The sequence below is a fragment of the Chinchilla lanigera genome, unplaced genomic scaffold (genome assembly GCF_000276665.1).
Source record: "Chinchilla lanigera isolate Chin_1 unplaced genomic scaffold, ChiLan1.0 scaffold00011, whole genome shotgun sequence".
NCBI classification, from domain to species: domain Eukaryota; kingdom Metazoa; phylum Chordata; class Mammalia; order Rodentia; family Chinchillidae; genus Chinchilla; species Chinchilla lanigera.
The window spans coordinates 9,758,168-9,779,045 of NW_004955412.1; the positions used below are offsets into that span (position 1 = coordinate 9,758,168).

Consider the following 20,878-nt stretch of genomic DNA (forward strand, 5'->3'; position numbering starts at 1 on the left):
CCACTAAGCTATATCCCCAGACATTTAATATGTATTTCAACTTCCTTTCTGACCTGCTGGTCATACAGAAGTATGCTGTTTCAGTCCCACATATTTCTAACCTTCCTGAAATTGTTAATACTGATTTCTAGTTTCCAGGAGTCTACTGATTACTGCTTTCTATATTTCTAACCTTCCTGAGATTGTTATTACTGATTTCAAACACCACTGTGTTTGAAAAAGATGTTATGCTTTCAGTCCTCTAAATTTGTTCAGCCTTCTTTCATGGCCTCTCTAAAAAGAGATACATCCTAAAGAATATTTTGTGTACCTTGAGAAAAATGTATGTTCTGCTGCTGCTGGATGGAATGTTCTGTATGCATCTGTTAGGTCGATTTGTTCTAAAGAGTAGTTCAATTCCAAGTTTTCCTAATTGATTTTCTGTCTGCATGATCTATTGTTGAAAGCAGAATATTGAAATACCTTACTATTAGCGTAGTGTGCTGTTTCTCCTTTTTATTACTACTTGCTTTATTTAGGTGCTCCAAACCTCTTCTTTGTTTGTTTGGGTTTTTTTGTTTGTTTGTTTGTTTGTTTTCCGGTACCGGGAATTGAACTCATGACCTCGCACTTGCCAGGCAGGCACTGTGCCACTGAGCTAAATCCCCAGCCCCCTCCAAACCTCTTCCTGATGAACTGATGCCTTTATCATTACACACTGACTTAAGTCTCTTTTTACAGTTTTGATTTTTTTTGTTGTTGACTTTCATTTAAAATCTCTTTTGTCTGATATAAGCATAGCTACTCTGATGGTCTTGATTTCTATTTGTATGGGATACGTGTTCCATTCCTTCATCTTCAATCTTGAAGGCGAAATGAATCTCTCATAGGCAGTACACAGTTGGGTCTTTTTGAATCGATTCAACTATGGTCTTTTACTACAGAATTTAGTCCAATTACAGTCAATGTGATTATTGATAGGTAAAGACTACTGCCAATCTGCAAATACTTTTCCAGTTGTTTTGTAAATACGTTGTTCCTTTAGTCCTCTTTTACGGTCTTCACAGTTAGCTAACTTTCTCCAGTAGTATAGATTGATTCCTTACTTTTTAACTTTTGTGCATGTCCTATCTGTTTTGTTTTATGGCTACAATAAGGTTTATGTGAAACATCTGGTAGTTATAACAGGTTACTTTAAGCTGGTATTTTTTAAATTACACTTTTACTGACACACATATCACATTTTTGACATTTTTTATACTGCACATTCCTTAAGAAATTATTGTATCTATTATTTTAGTAGTTTTTCTCTTTTAACCCTCCTAAGTGATTTACATACCATTCCTGCAGTATTTGGCTATTCTGAGTTTGAATATGCACTTTTATAATTTCATAAGTTTTCATTTTACTAATTAGCATTTTTCAGTTCAAACACTTCTATTTTTGCACTTAGGTATAGAACAGTTTTGCTCAGTAAAGTATTCTTGGTTGGTAGTTTTTGTTTTTATCCTTCACCACTTTGAATGTACCATCCTACTCTCTTCTGCCTTGTAATGTTTGTGCTGAGAAATCTGATAGCCAAATGGTATCCCCTTTTATGTGGTATGCTTCTTTTCTCTTGATGCTGTCAAGATCCTCTTTTGGTCTTTTGAGTTTTTGAATCTTGGTGTAGTCATTTGGGACTGATTCTAACTGCACACATTGGGCCTTCCTATGCCTAGGTATTTATACATCCTTCCAGATTTGGAAGCTTTACTTTCTAGTTTCGGTCCTACTCTTCCTCTTACCCTTCTCTCTTGAACTCTTAGTAATTTTAGCAGTCTTGATGCTGTCCCACAAGTACCACAGGAAATCTTCATTCTTTTTCACTCTATTTTTGCTTTTCTGGCTGTATATTTTCAAATCATGTCTTCACACTCACACATGCTTATTTCTGCTTGATTCTTAGGTTAATGCTATCTTTTAAAATTTCATTCATTTTATTATCCAGCTTTTTTTTCATATGTTCAACTTCTCACTTTGCTAATTCTTTTTGTGATTTTGTTGTATTGATTTTCTGTATTTTCCTTAAGTTCATTAAGCATCCTTAAAATGGCTACTTTGAATTCTTTGTAATGTAGTTCATTATCTACATTTCTTTAAATTATTAGTTTTTCAGTGGTCGTGTGTCTTCTTGTATTTTCAGGTTTCTCACTGGGTTATGAAGTCTGTGCGTGTGGTGAGAAATGCCTTCCTTTATGAAAGAAGGAGGTGCGGGTGCTGGCTGGCTGGTGCAACGGTTCTGGCACCAGGGGAGACACAGTTGCACAGTCTCTGAGTGTATCTGTCAGCATCGATGTTGACAAAGGTTCCAGGGTTCATCAGTGGCTGATGCTGTGGATGTCCACAGCAGGAAACAAGGACAGCTGGAGTCTTTGGGATGGCAGGATCATCTCCTTCTGCCACTGGAAAAGTCGGGTTGAGGGACGCCTCCTCGCTCTGTGTCTGACTGCAGGCCTGCTCGTGGTGGCAGAGGCATACATGGCTGGTGAGCAGTACCTGTGGAGCATCCCTGGAGCGAAGGCCTGAAATGTGGGCAGCGGGTAAGGATTTCAGCTCCAGGACCTGAAGCACAAGTGCATCCTCTCTATGTTCGTAAAAGAGTATGAGGCATAGGTACCCGTGAAACAGCCAGAGAGTTGGGACGCATCAGACAGAAGCGCAGGCATGCACAAGGTCAGCGGCGCCTGGGTAAGGACACATGCTACCTACTATGGCAACTAAGCTGCTATCCAGAATAGACTTGCACGGAAAAACTTTGAGGGTCCTCCTGGATGTTATCTATCTCGGTGGACCAGTGGCTCTGCTATAAAACGTGGGTGTGCACACTCTCACAAGAGTCAAGACTCTAAAATGTGGGCACTTTCAGAGCAGCCACAACGTGGAGGTCAGGCACGCACAGTGTAGAAGAGGTGGCAGCTCCAGTACTGGCACTGCACAGCAGCGGGCTCCTGGGGAGGAAGGAAGTGTGCAACTGCATTTGCCTCTCCGGGTTCCCAGGTAGGGACTGCTGTTGGTTTTCTCAGTGGAAAAGATGTCAGTGCTCTCTACCGAGCTGGCCTTTCAGGACCATTATTCCCACTATATAGCTAGTAATACCCTCTGCATTTCTTCTGTATTCGTAATGGTCTCCTGGCGTATCTGGTATGCCAGCTTCAACAGCGATGTTTTCTATGTGGATAGGCTCCATTTTTTTGTTCCATCTGAGCTGTGTCATATTCCTAAATGAGCCAATGAGCCCTGCCAGGGATATTCTGGATCGTGGATAGCTGTCTATATTTGTTCTTTATGGAGTGACTAAGGCTATTTCCTACTCAGCCATCTTGGTGACATCATTCCCGGAGACTGCTTAAAATACTGGTGGACAGACTCTCATAGTCTCTTTTACGTTCTGATCCTGATCTTCATCTTTGTGTGGTCCCATTCTCATGTGTGTGGAGAACCCACGACAGACTTCTAACTAACACGTGACAACAGTAAGAAGGCTCATGTGGTTTGCCACAAATCATTTCATGGTTACGTTAAGACTTTAGTGGCCATGTTGAGAGATCTTCCCTCCTGTTCGTTGTGAAGCAGCAAGGGATCATATTGGGTAACAACACACAGTAAAGAACTGCTAGTGTCCTCTAGGAGCCAAGTACAGCCTCTGGCAAACAGCGTGGGGAAAACCTAGCATTTTCAGTACTAGTTGCCAGGTTCCGAAAGCTGAAATAACCAGAGAGTATGGAGGTGGAGCTTTCCCAAGTTCAGCTTCCAGACGGACATCCTGTCCTGTCTGACACCCGGACTGCAGCCCTGAGGTCTCCTGAACTGAGGACACTGCTAAACTGTCCCTGTTCCTAGCCCGCTACAGCTGTGAGATCACAAATCCATGCTCCTTTAAGCTGCTGGCTTGTGGTGAGGTGCTACGCGGCAACAGAGAAGTAATGTCACTGATACTCCAGACTTAGATTTATAATTTTCCTACTTCCTTTCCACGTGTTCACTCTGTACTTGCCCCTTTCCTCTTTCTCTGACGCTGTGCAGACTTATATTTTACCCCATTTTTATCCTCTTAGTAACTATAAATCTTCATTTTCTTATGGTCTCCTTCAGAGTTAATTATGTTTTTAATGTATGAAAGTCCACATTCAAGTTGAACCATTTCAAATAATGTATAACAATCTCATAGTAGTACACTTCCATTTCCCGTTCCTACCTTTGTGTTCTTTTTGTGATTTACTTTTAATTATTCTTAAACAATAAAATATCTTTTAAATAAATTCAGAAGAAAAATACTGACATATTTACTCGTGTAGTTACCATTTCAGTGCTGCTCTGCATGTCTGATCTTTTATTGGCTAACACACATTTTAACAAGGTGACTACAGGACCTATTTTTATCCCTATAAATATTTTAAAGCTTTGTTCCAGAATGCAATTAAAGTTACTTGGAAAAGTTTGCTTCTTTTGCTTCTTACTTTTAAGATTTGTTTTATCAAGACCAGACCAGTGCTCAGCCTTGGGATAATTATTCTACACTACTGAGGAAATTATTCCAATTGACACTACCATTCTATGTACTCTACCCAATTCCCAATCAGTCATAGAATTGTACATTCTTGTGGACACGGCAATCTTTCCCTGGCTTTGGGCAGCTTTCTCACAGGCATGCACAATCCGGCTCAAAGCTGCATTTCCTCAGCGTGGGTAGCACAATAGGCTGTGCCTAGATTCCCTTGTACTGCAGCGCAGAAATTCTCTCAAAATTCTACAACAGAGCCACTTTAGGGCTCATCTCACTGCTTCGCATCTCTTAGGGACTGCTATACTTTGTTGTGTGATTCTCAAAGTATCTATCTGTTGGTTGTTTTAGACAGAAGGGTAATGTGGTCACTCTATCTTTTCTGGAAGCGTCATTTTCAAGTTACTTCTTATGAAAAAGAAAGGTTGACAGGACTACACCCAGGGCAGACAAGAAAGAGCTACAGAATCTTCTCAAGAAGCAGGACTGAGGCTCTTAACCAAAAAAACTGGCAACATTTGTTGAAGTTTAGACTTAGTAAACAGTGACTGCTTTTCTTCCTTCTCAGAGATTGTGTCCACTGCAATTAATGTACGTTTCTCTATCATACACACAGGTGCATGTGTGCGGTAGGGTATGGATTATGTGTCCCTTTAAGAACACGGATCTTCAGACCAAATGGAAAAACTCTTGAACAGTTTCAACACCATCTGAACATGATTTGGATGAGTCCCTGAACCTCAAACCTAAGCCTAAAGCCCTAATGATGTGAGGCTTTCTTAGAATGATCTGAATATATTTTTCATGGGGGAAGAACATAAATTTCTGCACAGATGGTAGACTGTAATGCATTAGAAACAGAAATTATTTCACATTTCTCTAATCAAAAAGTAAGATTATGATCCTTCTTCTTGAATGTGGGTGGAATCTGAGACAACTTTGACAAAGAGAATGCACCAAAAATGAAGTTGTACCAATATCAGGGCCCAAGTCCTATGAGATTGGCACGTTCTATCCATTATTTCCTGGAAATGTCCTTTGGAAGAGTTGTTCTGAGGGAAGATACAGCCAAACGGCAAGTCCAACTACTCTGAAATTGCTGCTCTAGGATTCCCACAAGTCCCTAGCCATTTTAGCCGTCCTAGCCCTGGCACTAGACGCGTAAGTAAAGGAGCCATTTTGAGTACCACAGACCCAGGATATACCACAAGAATAAACAGAAGCCCTCGACCTACAGCTCCAGTTACCTCAGGATGTTTGAATCTCTTTAGTCAAGGTCTCTGACATCATGAAAAAGGCAAATCGTCCAGCTGAGCCCTGATCAAACTGTCTGACCTACAAAACCATAAAGTCAAAGAAAGTGGTTAATACTACAAGCCATTAAATTGTAGAAAAACTTGTTATACACCAATAAATAATTGGAAGACGAAGAAAATCAGCTCAGTTTGGATGTGCCTATGAGAGATAACAGGTGAGATGTAGTAGAACTGTCAGGTTGGTTTTAGACAAATAAATTCTGGGACAAGATCCAGAGAGAGAATGTAAATTTGCAAGACATGTTTCTAGGCCTGCTCTACTTTTTCTTCTTCCCCAGTATGCATCGCTCTGCCATTTTCTAGACAATCTGTTTATTTTGTCTATTTACTGTCTTTTCCTCATACAGTGTAACTTCCCAAAGATAATGACTTCAGTTTATCCACTAAGGCATCCCCTGCACGTGGAGCAGTGACAAGCATACTGAAGATCCTCAAGCACGTTTTGAATAAATGAGTCAACTTAAAAGTGTTATCTAAGGCCATTTCAATGAAATTACCTTAAGAATATAGTAAAATAAATAAATTTTAACAATGGTCAGTTTAGCATTTAAGGCTTGAATATATGAAGAAGAACCCCACAGAGGAGACTAGGAGAAAGCAGCTAGTTAGGAAAAAAGATAAATAAGAAGCAAATTAAAGAAAGCATTTCAGAAGGAAGAAGTGAACAAGTGTGCCAGTTACATGTTGGCGGGTTCAGTAAGATGAGCGCTGAGCACTGAACTGGCCAATGTGAAAGGCCAATGACGACATTCACCTCAAAGGTGCCATAGGAGGCACAAGGATGAGGCCTAACCACTGAGAACAGGAAGATGAAGGAAAGGAAACACATATTAGAAACGAGTTTGGTTGTCAACTGGAAAAATGGCTACGGAGGAAGACAATGCAGGTTTGTTGTTAATATACGAGTGTTTTTGTATGCTAATAACCTAATAAGAAGGAAGCAATAACATAGAAAGAATGGGGGCAATAAGAACAACAAAATAATTTATCTATAGTTAGCAAGGGAAAAGTAGAGCACATGGGTATAAATGCAGGTGCACTGACAGGTGTGGCAGAAATTCCCTGCTATTTGCTTCTAGTCTCTGAGTAATATGGGAAGGTCATCAGTTGATGATGAAAGAACATTTAAAACAGGCTGTTAGCATGGGACACAAATATGCCTGGCACATATCTTACATTAAAAAAAGGATCAAGATGCAGTGTGTACATGTAGCAATACTCCCCGAAGAATATATTCATTAAGTATCCCAAATATGTATTAATTCTAAAAATTTAGAAAGACTGTATTATATTACACTATAACTATGGACATGTCTCTTTCTCTACTAAAATATAAAATTAAGATCAAAACAGTACTTTTACTTTTTCACTGTCAGCATGCACCATAATGCTCTATAATCAAATGTTTTCTTAACTTACTAAGTAAGTACATGTTACAGATTCCTTTAAGACACTGGAAGGAAGCCAAGAGTTCCATAACATCAGTAAACACAACACTGTCAGGCGTCTACATGATGCCAGTGTACACACACTCAAATATACACAAACGCTATGCATAAACACTGAAAAATCAAAAACCATTAAACTTTGACTTAGTTTATTTATGAAATAAAAACATTTCTTTTTTAACATAGTAAGAATATGAGATATTGATATTAAAAATAAATGTTTAGAATTATGAGTTACTCTGGAATATGCTTCACCCTGACCCTAAGACAACATTTCATGACAAAATGTTTCCGTGTAGCTTCCTAACAACTAATGCGCTGAAAAAGAGTTACCACAGCAGTATCTTCCACATCAAGAAAAACAAGCAGGCACACGCTTACATTATAGCCATATTTTTTAAGGATAGGGCTTTCTCCCAACACCAAGTACTGAGAATAACAAAAATTAAGCACCTGAAGTCAAACAGGGTAGACGGGCGGGGACGTTAGGAGAGATGAAAATGTACAAATCTGCCAAACTAAACCATCACTGTGTATGAACAATTTTTAAAAAGTGAAAATAAATAAATCAAGCAGTGGTCAAGACAGAGAACATGCTCCTGACATGTGGAATACTCTCATTATTTAAGATTTTAAAATAACCCATATAAACCCATAACAATGATTTGGCTACAAATTTTAACTTTCAAACAAACCCCCAAACACCTGTAAATTGTGTTATGCAGAACAATTGTTTTTAAAATCCCAAAGCTCAAAGACTACATGAAACCCCAGAAATACAAATAAATTTGAATTGTGACTATGTCATATTGTCATTACCATTTAATTCTTTAATTTTCTTGGGACATTTCTTTAACAAAGGAAATATTATACATGGTGATACTATATGCTACTGGTAGAAAATTAAGAACTCTTATATACAATTCTTTTAAAATGAATTCAATTATTACTGAATATATCAACTTATTCTAAAAAATACAAGGAAGCCACGCAATAAACGTAATTACCCTGAAGCAGGCCCAATTTCCTCTAAACCAAGGATTTGCTAGGTTTCCCAGCTAGCCTCTCAGAAAACCCTTCTGTAGACTGACTTAGTCAGAGCACCAAGACGTAGTACAGACAGGAATGCAAGCAGCTCATCCAGTAAATTTGCTGTTACTCCACGGTTACTAAAATGAAGTCTCCGAAGGTGAGGGAAAAGAACAACACAATACACAGTGCACAGGCGGCAGAGAGCCAGAGCAGCCTGCTGGTGTTCCTTTTCCCTATGACCTGAGGCTCAACTCTGTAGTGAGATGCAGGGGAAATTTATTTATTTTTTTCCCCGGTACCAGAAATCAAACTCACGACCTTGCACTTGCCAGGCAGGTGCTGTGCCGCTGACCTAAATCCCCAGCCCCGCAGGGGAAATTTAAAAAGAATATCTGAAGAGCAAATTAAAAGAGAGAGGTGAGTGTCAACATGTTTTACTTTTGGTGAAGTCATAGGGTTTCCACCACTGAGCAAACTGCAGGGCTTTCTTCCTCTGGTCCTCAAAGCTTTCGCGGATGCCCTTCCGCCAAAGTCTTGGCTCTAGATCCAACATCCCACCAATGATTTCCTTTTAAAGAATGAGAAAAATACAAACATATGTGTGTACAAATAATAAGGAAACCAGGAATAAAACTATTTATTCTTCTATGAAATATAACATTAAGTAACTCATCATAACAATGTTCACATATTACATAAATACTAGTTTCTGGTAAAAAATTTTTTTTGTTTTCAAGTAATTCCAACTTTGTAAGCCCTGTAATTCTTCAGAGTCCTAACTGTGTCTGTTAAGCAAATTGCCCATTTTGTGCTAAACACATCTACCAGGTGGTAGCCAAGGGGAAGAAGAAAAGGTGGAATTTAATTAATTTGGTCCATATTAGTTGCTCTGGTAAAGAGTTTGGAGAAAAGTTAATCAACTTTATCAGCTAACTTCGCTGTGCAACTGCAGCCGAATCTCAGGGTGATGTTCTCTCTGCTGCTGTCACCCTCACAAACGAGTTTCTTCCAATATTAGCTAGAGTTTCTTTTCAGGAAGCAAAGTCATATTTTAATATTAATCAAAGTAAATCTACAATTTAAAACTAAATCACTTTCACTGAAGAGGTCACATTCGCAAGCTCTAAAAGGAATGGCTTTTGCATTCTCTGCTTATTATTCTAGAATACCTCTTTCATGACCCTCTGCCACAGAAATTAATCAAATGTGTGCATGTGAGTGTCCATGTACAGAAAGATATGGGGGAGACCTGCAATTCTTACCGGAAAAGCAGCTGCTAACTGCGGCAAGTATGGCAGGCAGCAGCAGACAAGGGTCACCACATTCTGCACACTCAGTGTGGTCCTGCTGGACTGTGCAGTGAGCTCTTACACAAATAACGTATCTCTCTCTAAAATACTGGCTCCTCATCTGAGTAAACATACCAAGAGGGCTTACTATCCACATGTAAATGCCATGCTGCAGGGAATACAAGGGTAACTAATACACAGCTACCTTGTCCTCCGAGAGCTTATAAAAGAATATGAAGCTGTGGTGGGAAACAATTCTATTTTATGGATAAATCAGGAAAATATTCAAGACAAAGAGAAGATTCCCTACCATTAGGAGAAGGAATAAAGGGCCAAAAGAGATAGTAATTGTATAAAACAAGATCAAGAGAAATGGTACAAATTTACATTTAATGTAAAAGTTTCTTGATCCAAATAAAAGTAATAGAAGGCCTAGCCAATAGAAAATAAATTCTAAAGAAAATGCTTCAATGGTACAATGCTAAATGTTCCTTTTAATCTTTTTTTTAAATTTTAAAAATAAAAGAAGGAAAACATTAACAAACAGACAACCATTTACAAACTAGCAAAAGAACAGTACAAACAATACAGTTACAAACAAAGTGGTCAGTATCATATAATCCCTAATATAGGTGTAATGTTTGAAGAGCAGTAATCGCAACTGAATTTCAATGAGTAAAAAATGGATAATTTACCTCTTTACTAGACTCAAAAATTTTTTAATGTATCCAAATTTATAGATGCTTTAGTTTCAAGGCTCTACGGAATAACAATAGGACTTTTCACAGCAGGGAAAACAAAATAAATTTCTACTTTGAGACTGATTCTGAAAACGTCTAACACAAGTTCCTATGATATATCAAACAATTCAAAGATGTACGTGATTTTGGAATCTTGTTAACTATTAAGGACCACATCATAGTAAGTACTGTGTCAAAACCTGCGCAGTTCTTGACGTCCCTATTCACTGTATAAGATGGTCTCGTGCAGGGTGGAGGAAGCACACTGGGGCAAAGGGAACACTCAGCAGAGTTCATCAAGGCCCCTCTACTGAGAGAGATGATGTCATCAAAAAGACCTGATTCAAAGATTCAAAGATTAGATTAAAAGGCCACTGCTGGAGTTATCATTGCTTAGCCTTCCTTTGGCTGTTTCAGCTGCTACATTAACTTCAGTCCATTCCTGACATTAATTTATTGCTCAGCGGACCTTTAAGGACTCTACCCTAAGAGGGCAATCTCTGAGAGAAAGTACTAGCAATCAAAACTTCTGGCCTCTACTACCTGCCCAGGAACTATGTGTGTGAAATGATTTATATTCTGGATTACACCTTGCCTAACTGTACATGAAGAGGTGAGGTAATTTTGTTCTCTAGTTTGACCATGACCATAGGTACCGCTGGCTCTGTCACTTAGCACATGACCCGGGGCAAGTTAGTAATTACTCTGTAGCTGTTTCCCCATCTTTGAATGAAAGCTGTAATATCAACACTAGAGTTACTGTGCGGGCACTGAATGAGTACTCAGAACAGCAGCTGACCCATGGCAAGCCCTGCCTAAACGTTAGCGATTTTCATCATCCTCAGGCTAAGACCGACTGACTCCAAAAGGAAACTAATGTTACAGGTGCTGTTGACACTTAAGGAATATTTCCTTCCAAAAGAATTTTTCTGACTCTATTACAAGTGTTTTTTTAAATATTTGTTAACATTTTCCAGATGCTTAATCTAACAATTCAGTGGAGCCGTACTCATATATCTCACTGTACAGTACAGTCAAGGTTTTGATTTTCATTCAAAAAAAATGTGATTACCAGGCAGGCATGACAGTGCACACCGGGGGCTGGGGATTTAGCTCAGGGGCAAAGCGCCTGCCTGGCAAGCGCAAGGTCGTGAGTTCAATTCCTGGTACCAGAAGAAAAACAAACAAAGAAACAAAACAAAACAAAACAAGACAGTGCACATGTACAATCCCAGCACTCAGAAGGCTGAGGCAGACACACTACTGCGAGTTTGAGGCCAGCCTGAATACAGAGCAAGACCGTCTTAAAAACAAACAAGAAATGTCATTACCAAACTACTAACTCTTAGGATTTTATCAAATTTGTGAATATACCTTTCCAAAGTAATGAGGGAATTTGTGCTCATCTTCAATGACATGGGCAAATCCTCCTTGAAGGCCAAAGTCCACCGAAAAGTAAGGTAAGCCTCTGGGCACCTAAACAGACAACAAATTAAAAGACATGTAAAGACTGCATGAAATCATGCTTAATCCCTCTTCCTGCTTTCTGACATGATAGTAATTAAGACGGATGTATACAAGGAAGCTCCAATTCTAGAGATACCTAAGCAATGCCTAACTTTCTAAATAAAAGATTTCACTTCGATAGCTTTTTAGTGAGAGAGTTCTAAATCATATCAGACAATTATAATCAAAACCAATTAAGTTTCTGTCCTGGGAGGGAAAAACAAGTACTTTCATATAAACACAGAATAGTGTTCAAGACTACACAAATACAAAGTAAGGGTATGCTTTCCCGTATTTTACATATAACAAAGAACAAGAACAGGGGCCTGGCCATGTACTTTACGTTTCCTTTGCAATACTCCTAGTGTTTTTATTATGACACACTTATCCAAGAGAGCCAAGAACAATCCTAACTCTTTATAACTGGTGAGGGCGGGATAACCACACTCAGTTCATCAACCTAATTTCAAAATGCCTCTAGGATGCTCTATCACCCTGTACCGCTTTCTCCCCTCTCTCTTTACACACACACACACACACACACACACACACACACACACACATACCCCAAGTATTTTAAAATATATCTTCAGTAGAAAACTGGAAACGGACATAATTTCTTGCCTTCTCTCTCAATTAGGTAAATTTGTGCCCTTCCACATTTTTCCTTGCAAGCCCCACTATGGTCACTGGAAATTATGCCACCAGGGTCCATTTATACTAACATTTCCCCCCTCAAAGCCCCTCACACACAATCAACATTTATTTCTTTGCGATGCTGAGCCACATACTCCTACTTAACTACACGAAGTTTGCGTTGCACCCTCGGGCAGCACAATGCAAAAGGAAACAGCACAGTACAACGGAAACAGTAGTCACCTCGAAACATTACAAAGCAAATATAAGTGAGATTACCAGAGTCGTTCATAGCACAGGAAAAAAGCGAATGAAAATCAGTTTATAAAGTATGATAAAACATAAAATGTAGGGAAATGGGTTGTATCTGTTTCTCACCTCAGGAAACTTATTTAACATCTGAGTCTCATGAGAAATACGCAATGTCAGAGGGTTGCCGTGAGGGTCAAATAGGACAATGCATGTAAAGTGCCCAGCCCAATTCTTAGCATACAGATTACTAATTTCATTTCTATCGCCCACATAAGCTTGCTCAATAAAAAGCAATTTTTAAAAGGCTCTATTAGAGTATTTTTGACAGCTGATCTAAATAACCAGGTGTAAAGCATGAATCCCAATGGCTAAAGAGATGTCATGGAACCACATCTACTAAAGTATGGTCCTGTGAGAGGGGGGAATCATTTGAGGAAGAAATGCAGTGATAGCACCATTGCCTTTTGCTTGTATCATGCTGGGACAGGCAGGATAACGGACCCCTAAATATGTCAGTGCCCTAGTCCCATATATGTTATGAGTACATTACCTTGTGTGGCAAAAGGGACTTTACATGCATGAATAAGCTAAGGATCTTGATATGAGAAGGTGATCTGGTGCCATACACATAAGCTCAATGAATCACAAGGATTCTCATAAAGGACAGAAGGCTCAGTAAGAGAACAACTGGGAGATACTACACTCTCCACTGTGAAGATGAAAGAAGGGACCACAAGCCATGGAACATGGATAGCTTCTAGCGACTAGGGAAGGCAAGGGAATCAAATCTTTCTGCAGGAGAAAGCCTTGACTCCAGAAGCGTCCAGAAGGAACACAGGTCTACTGACACACTGATTTTAGCCCCATGAAACCCATCTCGTACTTGTGATCTCCAGAAAGGTAAGACAGTAAATGTTTTAAGCCATTACATTTAGGGTAATTTGTTACTCCAGCAATAAGAAACTAATACACATATCAAGACTCAACAACGCATGGCGTATATGCAAAGCTAGTACACTGAATACCCAGCTATTGTCATGAAGACAGCTGTCTGGCAAGCTTGCAGAATACGAAAGGTAGAGCCTAGAAGAGCTGTTGCCGGTAAGCACAGCCAGGCTCTGGTATCAAAGGGCATGTGGACAGTTAGAGCTCTCCTTTTACTAAACGGGCCACCACAGGGAAAAGCTGGAACTGCGGTGCTCCTCTAAAGGTAGCGACAGAATGACAGCAAAAACATTTATTTGTGGTACAAAAACAGTAATATCCCAATCTTCTCCTTTCATTCCAGCTGTAACTCCCGACTTCTTTTAAATATTCTTGAGTTTCAAGGGTTCAGCTAAACTCGAATTTTCCTTGCGAAGTATTTTCCTTAATTAAAAAAATCAGTGTCTAAATGTTGAACTTTTAAAATTACCACAGTTTCCCACACAATTAATCTTAACATTTTTAAAAGTTGAGGAAATTTCTCATGAAATCTCCACAAAACAGCCTTGTGAAAATGATCATTTTTTGGTAAGTTATTATCATGCAATTCCTCTGCATCTGAGCGTTTAGATCTGCTTCCTTCATCTTTTTCCATGCGCTTCACACGACACTGTAAGAAATTAAAAGACTCAAAGAAAATAAACAAAAAGGGGACCCTTATATACACACAACAAAGAAAAACATGAATTCAAAAAAATCAAAATGAACCGCAAACATGTGAATCTCTATTATAAGTGAGGAATTAGCACAGTGCGGAAAAAAAAACCTCACCATACTCTCAATGAAGCAGACAAAAGAATTTTATGAAAATTACTAAGGACATACTTTTAAAAGAAGGATAATGAGGCTTTTTCAGAAAATGTTAAAATAACTCAGTTGTTCATTTCAAGTTCAGAAACAGGCATCAGTTTTTAAAAGACACTAGAAAGCTTGTTAACCTACAAAGTGACCTCCTTTGGAATTACTGTCACACTGACGTTCGCTTCGCAGTTCTATCCATGTACTGTAATTATAAAGCCCTGAAGCTGAAAAGCACCTCAAGAGGTCTTCTGGCCCTTCTTCCACCTGCTGCGATTCTCAAATCATCTCAGGTAAAAGCCTGCATGTTGCCGTAGGAAAGGCAATGGTTCCTAGCTTTGAAATATTTTAATGCTGGACATAACACTGTCATTCATTCTTGAGAGAATCCCAAATTACAAGCAAAAAGCAAAACAAAAACTAGGTAATAGGAAGCAGGAAGACAGAGCTTTCTTTCTCAAATGAAAAGGGAATCCAGAGGCGGAGAGAGGAGAGAGAAAGGAGAGGGAAAGGGCATGAAAAAGCAATTAAGATTCCACACAAGTCCAACTCCACACGAGGAACGCAAACTGCATACACGGCAAACATGGACTATTAAAAATAAAAGCTCAAAACCGTTTGTAATTGTGCACTTTTTAATGTTTATTGCTTTTCTCTGTACGTTTATTTTATTGTGTTTTTAGTCAGATTTTCACAAATTTGTTGATCGTACCCATTATTTCATAGCATCACCTTATGCTTTCATTTACGTGTTGACTGACACACTTGATGTTTTCAAAGCGAAAGGGGTTAACTTAACAAGATCGCCTGGTCGCTTAATTCAGATACTTACCTTGGTTTTAAAAAATAAGAGATACTCGATGATTCACCAGTAAAAGCTATGTATACCTTCTAGCAGATGGGGTATTTAAAAATTAAATGGGGTATTTAAAAACATTTAAAAATTTAAAAATGTTTTCAGCTGCCATGAAAACCATTTTCTGAAAGAATATTTAATGGTATGGGCAATTTTGGCTTATGAAGTACAAAAAGTAGGCACAAAATATGTATGTACATTAATCATCTTTTTCAATATGTTAATAAAAGACAGAAGCAAACAGGACACTTAGGATGTTTTTGTTTTTGTTTGTTTTTGTTTTTATTTTAGTATGTTGTCTGGTCTAATTTACCTGCGAGGGAGGAGAAAAAGACTGAAGATAACGTTGCACTTCCACATTGCAATTATGTACCTTCAGTAATGCAATGAAATTTGAATCTTCTGACTAGGACATAATTAGGAACCCTTTCAGACACAAGTCAGCTACCAGGAATCCGGCTTTCGGAAGAAATAAGGGAGAAAGAGTCTAGTGACCTTTACTGGAAGAGGAACTGGCAAATGTTTCCTATTAAACAACCACATTGTTCCAGGTTTTCTGAACCACGCAGTCCTTATTGTAACTCCTTAACTCTACCCTACAGCAGAAAGCAGCCACAGGCAATACATAAACAAAAGGGCATGGCTATGTTCCAATGAAACTTCAGTTAACAAACAAGCAGAGGATTGGGTTCAACAAGCTGGCTCAAGTTGCCATTTCCTGTACTAGAATACTAGCTCCATAAAGGCAAGGAGCATCTTCATTTTGTTCAACTATGCACAAAAAGTGCCTAGAACAGCGCCCACAAATAGTGTGCACTTAATAAATATTTGTACAATTACTTTTTTTAATTTACTTTTTGAAGAAAAAAGGAATCCATACTTCTATTAAATCTCTATTTAATTACTTACGTTTCTAGAAATAAGAAAGGTCATTATAGAAGTACTGACCAGAAGTGCAACCTGTATCTAAAAGTTGAATGGCAAAATAAGACTACACTATAAAACATAGTGAGCCTCTATGTTTACAAATTCCTATGTTTATGAGAAAAAAATTGGAAATTTTTATATTAAAAAAGAAAATGGATTCCAAATTGAAACTGTAGCCTCTCGGAAAATTTTTCTATCATTACGGATACCCCTATTATCTCAGGCCTACAAATCGAAGGCCTGCTGGCAGATTTAGATGGTGGCCATATAAATTGGGGGGGGGGGGATATCATGGCAGACGGCCAGTACCAAATAAAATTTCTTTACAAACAAGCATTTTATACACCAGGCATATGAAAATAATTCCTTATTTGTGGAATTATTTTGCCTTTAGTCACTCAGCCAAATGGTCTATTTCTCAACTAAGATGTAGAAGTTAGTAAAGATCCTGAACACTGGAATAATTTCCTCTATTAGAAAAAAGTTGGTACTTACAGACTTTCTGATGTCTTTTGAAGAAAGATCAATCAATTTCTTGTTCATGGACCACTCTTCATCAGATTCCATTATGGCTTTCTAAGAAATAGCCACTCGTTAAATGAAGGAATAAAATAGCAGCAAATATAAAGAGATTGCTTAAAATAATACAAAGAATTTATTACATGTCACAGTATACATAATAGTACCATATAATACACATAATAATAGACAAAATAGTATATATAACATACATTTACCTAAATAGATTAACGCTTTCATTTTAAAAATTTTTTTATTGATATATATTTGCCACACATAATAAACATATTATAAGGAATTTGTACTTGTGCATAATTTTGTTATTTAAAATTAGAATGTCTTGATTGTGTTAAAATCCTAGTTAGCCAAAGACAATATTCTTTTACTTACTATTAATTTTTTTTTTTGGTCTTTTTAAGACAAGGTCTCACTATGTAGTTCAGGTTGGCCTTGAACTCACTTTGTAGCCAGGCTGGCCTCAAACTCTCAATGATCCTCCTGCCTCAGCCTCCCAAGTGATGGGATTACAGGCATGCGCCACCACGCCCAGCTTACTATTAACTCTTGCATACTATCTTTAGTTCAGCTTTACATGAAAAAAACAATCACAGATAAGATCAAGTACTATAATATTGAACATAACTTGTAAATATAAAAACTTACAAATTTCTTATTACATTCACAGAATGCTACTAAAATAAATTCATTCAGTTTCACTGCTCTTGTGCCAACCAAAAACTTGAACTATTTCTAGCCATATAAAAAAGTAAAAATGCAGACAGCTAAGGTCTATCTTTGCCTTTAAAAAGCAGCAAGAAAAATATGCAGAAATGGAATTTTAAGACTTTTCCAGGTTCAGCAACAAGGCTACATTTTATAGTAAAGAAATGCTTCCTAAACATAAAAGCCAGTGTGATGATATAAAATAATTACTTTTTTATACAATCATTAGTACATGTTAAGTACATCAGATACACTGCTGTTTCCTATTTTAAAGTCATGTGCTCCTCCAACTAGGATGAAGGAGGGGAGAGGAAAAAGAAAGAAGAGGGAAAAATATGTGTATACACACACACACACACACACACACACACACACAGGATAGCTAGAATAATGGTATTACTAATATCGGCTGGTTTATCAAAAGGAACTGTTAATGTGTAACTGATCAATCTTGCATGCCTACATCAGGTTATATGTACAACCATTTTGAAGATGACATTATGTAATATAACAATCATGGTTAATATCCTATTACCATGTTTTGAAATTCTGTATTATTGTTCTCTACACTGTTTTGTTTATGCATTTGTTTTTGTCATTTTGGGTTTTTTTTTTAAATGAAACAAAATCTGTATGTATATATAAGGATAGCTGGGTTAGGTGCATTGCTGATGTCTGTGGTTTATTGAAAGGAACGGTCAATGCTTAAAATTTTCTTTTTTTTTGACCAATTTTGCACGCTTGAATCTGGTAATCAGAATGACTGATCTGAAGACAACAATATGCAGTGTAAGAACCATTGTTGGACTCCTACCATCTTGTATGGTGAAGCTCTGCATCATTTCCAAAGTTTTCTTTTTATTGTTACCGTCTTTGTTTGATCAATCTTACATTCTTACGTCTGGCGGACTGAGCAACTTCGTTGAAGACAACAGTATGTAATGTAGCAACCATTGTTAATTCTTGTCATTTTGTTTTGAGATCATGTACCATTTTCGTTATTTTTGTGTTGTTTTGATTTTGTCTTCTTATTGTTTTGTTAGTTTTTTTAATTATTAAAGTAAAAAAGTTATGTGCTCAACTCACATCATAATGTAGCACACTGAATATAAAACTGCCAAGTGAAGTAACAGATATGCATTTTTAAGGTTCAAACAAAAGCTTTAGTGTAGAAGAGAAATATGCTACACCACTCTGCTAAGAGATGACATATGTGGCACACTACACGAGCATCAGCAGCTGCTCTACACTGGCCCCTCCCTGTAAATCAAATGCTCCTAGTCACAATCACCCAGACTGCTGAGGAAGTACCAAAACATCCACAGTGGAACAAATATAATAATCTCTTTCTCTCTAAATTTGGTCTGCACAGAAATAGCATGAGCCTCTGGGATTACATAGCTTATTTTCCTATAATTTAACAACACAAGTCTTTAAATCAAATACATACTATTTTTTAAAATTTCTAAAGAGAAAACTATTTGCCATCTCTTTAACAAATTTCAAAATCCTTATAGCTCAAATTCATAAATTTTACCATTTGATATGCAATCTTCTTGTACCAACTCACTGAATATTATCTCCCTTTTTCTTTGCATATGTTAATATTTCACACATGGTTCTACACTTATGCATTTGCATTAGTCCATAAATCACATTGAAGTCAGCATCAAATGCTAGTAAAAGTTGATTGAACATTGTAATGACACTTAATAGGTTGTAAATAGTCATTTACTTCATGCCCTAAAATGTACAGCAAACTTAGACATTTTTCTTTCATAAGTAGCACAATCAGATACTAAATATTAAAATTTCATCAGTAACTTGTCTTAGCAATTGTGATTTGTACTATTTACATGTTATCTTTGGTTCCAGTTTTCCAGTGATCCATTTTCTAGAATTACAATTACAGTTCAGACTTGAGAAGTGTTTTCTGGTAAAACACACTTCACTAGAGAAATGGCGATGAGAACAGACATTATAATTCACTATTTGCAGCAAGTATGTTTTTAAAAGGTAAAAAGTCTACATATCTTGCAACAGATATGTATTTAGCAGAAAATTTTTTACTATACCTTCCTTTATATGATATAAAATTTGATATGGATATGGAGGAAAAAATACATGAATAAAGACAACTCTATGCTTAAAACAGCACCACAGCAAAAAGTAAGTTATGTGTGCAAAAAATGGCTGTAAATACCTTAAAATAGACCGGAGCCATGTCACCCACTTCCTTTGGGAGAGGAATACACTCATACACCATGTGGTACTGTTTCTTCATGCTCATATTCGTCTCTAAAAAGATGCAGTCCAATCCTTTATCTTCAAACAGCTTTACTAATGATTTCCTAAACATCTAAGGAAAGCAGAAAAAATGGACACGCACGTATATTTAAGTGCTTCTCTTCTACGTGTGTAAAAGACTTTAAAAATAATAATTTGAGGTATTACCTCTATTAAAAGAAAATGATGGTGTCTAAGCGCAACATAAAATATACCACATGTATTTCAAAAATATTCATTTTTAAAGTTATACAACAACTAAATGATGAAAGAAGTTGTTATGGCTCATTATTAAAAGAGACACCAAAACAATTTTATTCTTAAAATAGATATACAGGTTCCAAATTATGAGGATGACATGCAATTGCCGTATTCCTAGAATGCACCTCATTCTTAGAAAAATCTGTTTTGCACTTTCCTAAATTATCGTTATTCACCTAACTTCCCATTCCTCATGTAATAAAGGTATCTGAATTAAAATTCCCTACAATGCATTTAGGTAAGGTATACTGCAGAATATTGAGGTTCACAATTTGTATTGCATTATTTTAAAAAATCAAGTAAATGTGAATAATTTTGAAACTGAAGTTATTTTTCTTAAACAAAGCTATAGAGGACCACTATATAATATCAAAGCTATAAATTATTTGTTTTAAAATACAACGTCTAAACAGAAGCTATCTAAAGATAACAGGGCAGAAGACACACATTCATTTTCACTCTCTCTGTGGAGTAACCCTCCAAAATGACATTAAATCAACTTTTCCCTAAAGGTATAAACGTACTTGAACAAAGGGAACTGGAGAAGACACAATGAAAAGCAGACTACAATATATGACTTAAATACAAGAAAGCTGGTTCGTACACTTAACAGGGAGAAGGGGGATAGCAGGAACGGCAGGAAAGAAATGCATGTTGCCCACAGAACCCTCAAAAGCCTCAGGAATTTGAAATTCACCTCACGGAAGCAGAGGTAAAGACGCCGCTAAAACAGATGGCATACCGATCTCCTCACCAGCTGCGTACTACAAGGTTATCCTCTGG

General features: G+C 37.4%; 1 protein-coding gene across 1 annotated transcript in view; it reads right to left on the reverse strand.

Annotated features, from left to right (window-relative positions):
- Positions 1 to 583: 583 nt before the first annotated feature.
- Positions 584 to 20,878, reverse strand: part of Cwf19l2 (CWF19-like 2, cell cycle control (S. pombe)) — a 102,269-nt gene continuing 81,974 nt past the window's right edge. Inside the window, exons 15-19 of the mRNA XM_005378021.2 lie at positions 19,752 to 19,907; positions 16,802 to 16,882; positions 11,722 to 11,823; positions 8,698 to 8,886; positions 584 to 8,594 (exon numbers count right to left, since the gene is read on the reverse strand). Of these exons, the coding sequence (XP_005378078.1) occupies positions 8,743 to 8,886; positions 11,722 to 11,823; positions 16,802 to 16,882; positions 19,752 to 19,907 (483 nt within the window). The 3' untranslated portion in view covers positions 584 to 8,594; positions 8,698 to 8,742. The remainder of the gene's footprint in view (positions 8,595 to 8,697; positions 8,887 to 11,721; positions 11,824 to 16,801; positions 16,883 to 19,751; positions 19,908 to 20,878) is intronic.